Here is a 9,053-nt window from a genome sequence, read left to right as displayed (position 1 = left end):
GCACAGTCAGAACCGAAGCACCAAAGCAGTGTTAATCCGCAAAGGTACACTGTTGTTTTTAACAGCTAGAAGGTGCACAGTGTAACTTACCTTTAATACAAAACGTTATAAATCAAAAGTTTTTGTTTTAATTATTTTAATTGTTAACATTTATTTTTTGTTTAGTATTTTGAATGAGTTCAAAAATGTATTTTATTATCAACCGCTCACCCTTCGACATTTGTCACATGACCAAAAAAGAAAAAAGAGGAGGGAAATGTTTTTGTGTGGCAGAACAGAAAAAAGACAAAGGGAAAATGAAAAACAATCCATTAATACGACCAAACAGAGACGGGTAAGCTTAACCATGTTTTATTTTAAGTTATGAAGTCAATTGCCATTTAACGTTGTTGCCTGAGAAGGCAAAGTGATTAAAATTAATATCAGTGTGTGAGTAGACCGTATCTCTGTCAAAAAAAAAGTCGCCAAAACGGATCTTGCATACCCCTCAGCAAACGTGCAGTGGTTTTGTTCCCGTGATTGTGAAATATATTATAATAAAAAAAAACTTTCTATATTTGAATACTTTTTAATGTAATTATTCCTGTCGTGTCAAAGCCATAGGTCAAAGCTGAATTATCAGCAGCCATTACTTCAGTGTCACGTGACATGATACTTCAGAAATTATTCTAATTATGCCGATTTGATGCTCAATTTATTTATTATATAATATATCACACTATGCTATATTATATAATATATTAAACATATAATTAACATTGGTGCTAAATTATGAATGGTTCTTTCTTATTATCCATGCTGAAAAAGTTTTTGCTGACTAATTTTTTTTTGGAAACCATTATACATTTTTTTTAGTGTTCTTTGATATATATAAAGTTAAAAATAACAGCATTTTTTAAATAAATATTTTGTAACATGATACTGTCCTTACTGTCACTTTTGATCAAAGCATCTTTGCTGAAGAAAAAAATATTTCTTTAATAATTTTTTTCCCACCCCCAAAAAACTAAACAAAACGAAAAAATAACTAAGCTGCAAAAACCGTTTTCAACATTTGATAATAATTAGTAATATTTCTTGAGTGGCAAATCAGCATAGTAGAATGATTTCTGAAGGATCATGTGACACTGCTGAAGACAGGAATAATGATGCTGACAATTCAGCTTTACCATGACAGGAATAAATTACTTTGGAAAATATATTAAAATAGAAAGCAGTTATTTTAAATTGTAAGAGACTTCTTTCAAAAACATTAAAAAAAACTTAATTATTTCAAACTTTTAACCATTAGTGTAAATGTTGTATTCACAGTATGCTTCACATCAGAGTCATTAAAGACTAGACTTTAATACGTCCTATGTATTTGGGCAACCTTATATTGCTGATACAATTTTTCCTGTTAATCAATCCGAAACGGACTGTGGTCTCACACCAGCGAAATCCTGAATGATTTATGTCAAAAGAACCACATCTGGATCACTGAAGTGGCTCTGTAATTGCAACGTCAGTGATCACACATATCAAGGCAAACGGTATCGATCGAACGCTGTCAAGCAAACATGTCAGTTCTCAAACCACGGTCAGTTCGATATCAGACTAATAAGAGCTTAGGCTTTGGAATATGTGAAGGGTGATAGGTTCACATTTCTCTCACAATTCTCTCTCTCACAATTCTCTCTCTCACAATTCTCTCTCTCTCTCTCTCTCTCTCTCTCTCTCTCTCTCTCTCTCTCTCTCTCTCTCTCTCTCTCTCTCTCTCTCTCTCTCTCTCTCTCTCTCTCTCTCTCTCTCTCTCTCTCTCTCTCTCTCTCTCTCTCTCTCTCTCTCTCTCTCTCTCTCTCTCTCTCTCTCTCTCTCTCTCTCTCTCATTAGACGCATGATTCCAAACATCGCTGACCTGTGTTTGACTTGCTCATACCCAACAGTAGATGCACATAATTGTTCCTGTTATGTTTTGAAATGGTTGACATATTTCTAAAGGGGTCGTTGGTGGTTTTGTGTGCCCTTTATCAAGACCCTGTGGTGATGCACAAGAACCAGAGAGGAGGATGTGTGGTAAACAGCTCTCCCTCTGAGTCTCCTATCCTCTGCTCGGTGAGTAATGAGTCCTCAGGCCCTGTTGGCTAATTAAACCTGACATCACACCACAACTTGCTATCTCTAACTGCTTCCTGCTGGCCTTCATGAACTCACTGGCTTTTTTTTCACATAGACTCAGCTAATTGTCTTCTCCTGTTGGAAAAATTGGTATAGCTTGTCACTAGGTACACTTTTGTACCTTATATTTACCTCTAAAAGCTGCGTATTAGTATTTTAATGGGGGCCGATTATGCAAAATTCACTTTTACATGGTGTTACTTAATGTTAAAGGGAAAAAGTATTGTATTGTCTCCTATGCCAGCAAGAGGGTGCAAGTGAGTGCAATAAGCAAATATAAACCAAATCAAGCACGCATCTTTTATTGAAATTAAATGACATTCACTTTTTAAAGTGCATTAACTTTTCAAACAATTGTTCTTAAATAAAATATAATTGCCTTGTGCATGCAAGGAAAATTAGGTAACAAAAGTGCAGAAAACTGTGTAAGTGCATCAAACTGAGAAAACACGCTTCAACAGACAGCGTAAAGTACTTCATGAACACAAAATAGCAAACTTCCATTCAGAAACACTTCTACTTACTACACATCTACATGTTGTACTTCAAAAACACCAGACGGTCAACTTGATCTGCAGCGAGTGCTAAACGTTTTTTTGTTGACAATGTGTCACAGTGTCTGGTGGTTCCCTGGGTTAAACACTAGAGGTCCTCAGTTTTCACGGTGTCTAGGCATTCTCACTACATTTCCCATCATCCTGTCTGTCACTGATTGTTCATTGTGTTCAGCTGTTTCTCGTCACCTCGTTTAGCACTTGTGTATATATACCCTGTCAGTTCAGTGTTTGTCACGGAGTCCTTGTTTAATGTCCCCACACTTCCGTTCCTGTTGCTGCCCGTTTCTTGTTCATATCTTGTGTCTTTGGATTGCCCTATTGGATTTTGACCCTTGCCTGGACTGGTTTTGTGAGTACGGATTACCCTAATATTAAACTGCTCTTGGATCTCTAATTCCCTGTGTGTGCGTGTCGTGACACAATGTTTCCAGCTGATGAAAACACACGCTCAGCTCGATGTGCCAGTAATAGCCTAGTATGTCTTTGTTAGCTGTGCAGTAAGTGGATACATATCGCACGATTTCTGCCACCAACTAAGAGGGTTTTCGTCAACAGGTAGCCTTTTCCCGCCATTTTTTTTTAAATTAACAATGCAGCTGCACTGCGCTGTATACCGGATCCGTGTCAGTTACGTCATCATCATGTCTCACGCACCTCTTGACACATCAAAAATTAGAATGCATGGTTTTTGCATTCGAATGTGCAGTTTTTAAAATAAATTCAGCGAATATTCGAAATGATAATTTTTATTTGAAAGCCCTAGTTTACACAACCACCTTATAATGGTTGTTTTCTACTTAAAGGGATACTTCACCGATTAGCATTAAGCTTTGTATTAGTAGAAAACCTGTAGTATTTTTGAATTACCATGCTTCCCTGCCTCTTGTCCCCCTGAGACGAGAGATTTATGTATTTTTTGTCTAGAAAAAATCTTCCTATGATGCAAAAATCGTCATTTTGCGTCATCGGAGGCTTTCCTGGCCAGAGGCTAAAAACTACAGCTAGTAGTAGGAGCTAGTTCCGCATGTTTTCAACCCGCCCATAGTGGGTGGGATCTCAGTCACAGAATGTACAAACTAAGCTAACAGGCTCTTGCTCTGTGGAGAAAGCTGAGTTCTAGGGACATGTCTGGCCGGGATTGCCCGGGCTTTTCCTCCCGACCGCCAAGCAGGTCTTGCTCCTCCGCTGCAGCAGCTGCTCCGGCCGGCTCTCACTCCCCCACCATTCGCAACTGCTCCCCGCTGCACTGCGGCCCGCACAGGCAGCCATGAGCATCGGACCCACGCACCAGACCTCGAGATCGCCCAAAATTTCTGGGACTTGGCTCCTGTTTTCCACAGTCGGCATTCACTACGCCTACATTATTACATTATTTGACACTGACACGTACATGCCAGCTTTGATGTGCGTTTTAGCATTGTGAAGCAGAATGCATAACCTGCTCATGCATTCTGCTTCACAATGCTAAAACGCACATAAACCGATCACTTGTTTAGCATTCATGTAAACACTACATTCAGATTCACCAATCGGAATGAATTCAGTCCGATTGAAACAAAAGGTGTGCAGCATGTAAACCTAATGAATGGCGACCGCAGAAACCAAAAGCCGAATCCCGGACATCCCGAAATCCGGCGTGTGAATCCGACGCTCGTGGCCACCCGCACGAGCCGCAACACAGCGAGGAACAGCCGCGGACGATGGAGGAACAAGGGGCGGCCGGAGCAGCCGCTGCAGCAGAGGAGCGAGACCTGCTATCATTTTTTTTCAGTGTACTATTTCAGTGCTCTTAAAAAGAAAGTTCACCCTATGTGAAAATTTACTTGAAAATGTATTGAAATCATTTACTAACCAAATATTTTTTTGGTGCATATTTTTTTGTCCAATGTTTTTTCTTTCTTTCATTAAATTGACAAAACCAAGTAAAAAAATCTATATTCTTTAAAATATCTTTTGTATTCTGTAGAAGATATTAAACGTGCGGAAACATTTAAGGCCCGATATACTTCAAGCAAAATCAAAGAGAGAAATAATGATGTGACACCATTTCGAACAAAATCAGTTCAAAACTATCTACTTTTGTAGTCCGTTTTGGGAGTTCGAAACAGCTTGCCAAAGTGAACTTTCTGGAAAAGTTCGCTATGGCTGGTAATCACCTTTTGTACTACCATTGGTCCATTGCGATTACATAATAGATAGTTGTGCGCGGATGCTCCACTTTCTTTCATCTTTTCCAGTTAATTTCTCCTGTTCAGTCGGTCGAGGTCAGACATCCGTGAGTGAAAACATGAACACACTGGAGAGCTGATTTATTGTACAAAATGATGAAACAAGACACTGACATTGTTTTATCTTGTTTAATATAGTAAAGCTGCTTGGTTTTAAGTAACCAAGGGTTTTAAGGTTTTAAGCAATTTATATTGTATAAAGTGCTATATAAATAAACATGACATGACATTACGTGTTTACTGCAGCCATTAGTGTTGAATTGCAGAGCTTGTGCAAACATCCACGTTGGTATAATCAGATGCTTTTCTTATGCTTTAATTTCAGTAAGAATTTGTGCATTCTGGAGTTGTGTGTGACAGCTTCATGTTCATGTTGGTCATCCAAATTTGATGAACAGAAAGCTGCTTAGTTTGAAAGTGACTTTGTGAGCTGTGCTTCATATATTGCTACGCTATTGACTGTAGACAATGGACTATTTTTGCCTGCAATATTTTGCAGAAATATTGTTAATGTGCCCACACATTAAAGCCGGGTGCACAGTGCACACTGTACGATTTTGGCAACGACTTGAACAAATTTTGGAAATCCTAAAAGATTCCTCTGTACTAATCTGACTGATAAGTTCTAGGCTGAAGAAAAATCTGAAGTCTTTGATTGGTAGTTTGACATGTTTACTGACAGCCCATCAAGTTTTACCTTCTGGCTGTGTCAGAAGATTTGACTCGCAGTCCTGCAGTGGGACTTCTACGACAACATCAAATTGTCTTTTTCTTTTCAAGACAAGTCATGACCAAAATTAACGTTAGAGATTTCATTGTAGCCACCATTTCAATCCCGCGTGTAATGCAGTTCACTGTCACTGAACGTGTCATTGATTGATGATGTAAAACTCCGGACGAGTTTTCTTGTGTGCATCCGTGTTTAACGCGTCTTGACTGCCGTACAGTCTGACATTAATGACAACTTTGATCTTACAGTGTGACATGGCTTACAACGAGGATCATTTTCGTACAGTCTGACAAGCCACAATCGTAAAGGACTATTATAAATAGTACAATGTGCACCCGGCTAAAGTCATACATTTTTTTTTATTTTAAGATGATGAGTAAATGATTACATTTTATTTTTGGTTCATTAATTCCTTAAAGGGACAGTTTACCCAAAAATGAAAATTTGCTGTTTATTTACTCACCCTCAGGCCATCCAAGATGTATGTGACTTTTTTCTTCAGTAGAACAATAAAGAGCACAAAACAATGGGTTGATGCATGCTTTCCCCCCCCACAAATACCAGTAAATTGATTACCACAAACCTTAGTAAATCATGTTGGATTATTTATTTACATTCTCTCCTCTCATACAATTTAGTGGAGGGGTTACACTATTGTGAATACCATTTTGATTGTGAATATCTATTCGACTCGCTACCATGTTCCTCAAGCACAGCTTTTTGAAGATTTGGTTCTTTCTCAAAACCACTCGTATAAACCCGGTACCTTTATAACCATAATTTGTTTCTAGGCAGAATGATGCACCCCTGCGTAGCACCAGCCAGTCAGATGAGAACTGCAGATTTCAGCCAGTTATCTGCATGTTTTCTGTGGTATATGCATCCAGGCAGTCAGTAAACACACTGTGGGTGGTCTGTGGGTGATCCGGCTGAGGCTGATAGACCAGGATGAAGTCTGACTGCAGAGTCTAAGTCTTGCTCACAGAACTGAAGCAGATTTCTGTGTGTTTGGGTTTTTCTTTCTCCACAGACGTAGATTTGTTGGTGCACGTGCTTTGACTTTTAGCTTATGTGTTTTTCCACAGCAGGAGGTAGGGCTGTGCGATATGACGATATATATCGGATGGACGATATAAAAAGTCTATCGATTCATATTATGCTCTATCGTTCATATCGTGGTGTCGCAAAAAAATTGTTTACGGCAAAACTTTTTCATCATTTGGAGGACTGCAATCTTACACGCCGCCATGAGAATGGCAGAAACGTGAATAACATGGCGAAGGGTGATAGAACCGGGTGTTTCCGAGCAGGACCAGCCAGGACAAACCGAGGAGCTCGTTCCTAAATGAGGGGCTACCTCTGTAGCATGAACATGATTTGGTTAAATTTCTATATGTTTGGTTGACTATTATATTTTGATAATGAACATGCTGCTATGTCAAGTTAGCAATGCAAGAACGTGTGCGCGTGCCGTGAAGCGTCGGCGCGATCACAGGAACAGGAATCCGTTACTCCGTAATTTATGGTCATACGGATAGAAGCAAAAATGATTAAAAACTTTAAAGCCGTAAAATACAGAAAACAAGCTCGATTCCCTTTTCTACCATCTCGGTTTCCTTTTTGTGAACTTTGGACCCTGTCGCATGATCCGAAGCTTAGCAAAATGCTTCCTTTCGTTTTGTTAATCTGTAATTATTTAAGGCAAATAGCCTATATTTCGCATATAGGCCTATATATTAGTTTTATATATTTAGCTTTATTCTGTTTTCTCCGTTGTCCGTTCACAGAAGCGCTTTAAGTGCGTGATGTGACGTTGTGTGGATCCATGTTCTACACTATCCTGCGATTTTCGCTGGTTTCAAAAAACAAAAAGTTGCATATTAGCCTACCTGCTATTCATTTTCACTGAAATGTAGGCCTAATTTTTTGACAGTTGGTGACATACAGTATGGAAAACTAACGCCAGCGCATTCCCATTGCGACTCAATGATGACTGACAGCTGAGCATGGGCATTTCACTCACGTTGGATAGGCTATGCGCGTCAATATCACATTTGCTCAGTCTGTACTATTTGAATTCATGATTGGTTGACTGGCAAATTAAAATAGTTAACAGAACGATAAAATAACGTTGTTAACCGGTTAATGGCCATTTCAAATAAGCGTGTCTGTTCAGAACGATTACATTTAATTTGGTTTCCGTTTCTGGTTATGCTCCTGTCAAAATTTCGTTTGTTTGTTTTCGTTCATTGAACAGGTTCGGAGCCCTGATTTCTGCTACATTTTAAACATCTTCCATTGAATTTTTACATTTGGTATTTTATATAGCAATATTTTATGTTGGGCCTGTAATCATTTGTTTTTGAAAAGTGTTTTATATTTCGTTCATATTTTATATTTCTACATTCTTAATCAAACATTTGCCCATTTTTTTTGGGAGAATATAAAATATATATAGGCTATATATAAAAAACATTTTTGAGGATATACTTAATATATACTCAATATATATATCAACTTTTCTTTTATTTGATATATGCTAAAAGTATTTTCCATGTAGTAATTATACATATAAATTATTAATTGATTGAATTTACAGAAAAGATACTATATCGTGATATATATCGTTATCGGGATATGAGATGACTTGTATCGTGATATGAAATTTTGGTCATATCGCCCAGCCCTAGCAGGAGGCGTGTGTTGTGTGTGGCACCAGGCAAGGCTGAAGCTCCATCACTCCTTTGGGGGGAGATGTGTTTTGTGAAGTGTCGTGCTAAGCTCTTGTGATACTCTCTTGTTGACGAATCGTGCTTTGTTGTCATCAAAGCATGTTGTCATCGCTTGTACCTTTATGAAGCTTAAGGGTGTGAATCCTGTTTCATTATTGAGAAAGATCTGTACGTGCTCACAGGCTGCTTTCCCTCTTTTCTTAGGGAGGTCTTCATGTGTCACATCTACTTGAATTGCTTTACTTGTTTCGGTGATGCGTGTCTGGGAGAATTTGAGTTTTATCTGGGAATACTTTGACAACCAAGCAGGAAAGAGGATGACAGACTTAAGAAGGATTGCAGTCAGCTACTAGCATGTCACCTGTACAAATGCAGACAGATCCCTTGCATTTTATATTAATATACAATATGTGCTTTTACATACACTCATTGGTAACACATTACTAAAAGGTTCTGTATGTCAACATTAGTTAATGCAATGACTAACCTGCAATACCAGTAAAAAATAATTGAATAAATAATAATGTTGTACTTTTAAAATTAAAATTGTTTTGCAAAACACTTTACAGTAGCTGCTATTGGTAGGGATAGACAGTATAATTTAATATAGATGTATTTAAATGAAATATTCAAAAAAAAGTATAATATA

At 38.1% G+C, this 9,053-nt stretch overlaps 1 protein-coding gene across 2 annotated transcripts in view; it reads left to right on the top strand.

The window, feature by feature from the left end:
* Positions 1-279: 279 nt before the first annotated feature.
* drp2 (dystrophin related protein 2) overlaps positions 280-9,053 on the top strand; it is a 126,738-nt gene continuing 117,964 nt past the window's right edge. For both annotated transcript variants that reach the window (XM_079630059.1, XM_079630060.1), the window contains exons 1-2: positions 280-334; positions 2,015-2,094. In XM_079630059.1, the coding sequence (XP_079486185.1) occupies positions 2,026-2,094 (69 nt within the window). In that variant the 5' untranslated portion in view covers positions 280-334; positions 2,015-2,025. The remainder of the gene's footprint in view (positions 335-2,014; positions 2,095-9,053) is intronic.

The sequence above is a fragment of the Phoxinus phoxinus genome, assembly GCF_949152265.1.
Source record: "Phoxinus phoxinus genome assembly, chromosome: 12".
In the NCBI taxonomy this organism is placed as follows: domain Eukaryota; kingdom Metazoa; phylum Chordata; class Actinopteri; order Cypriniformes; family Leuciscidae; genus Phoxinus; species Phoxinus phoxinus.
This window is presented reverse-complemented; position numbering and strand designations above follow the sequence as displayed.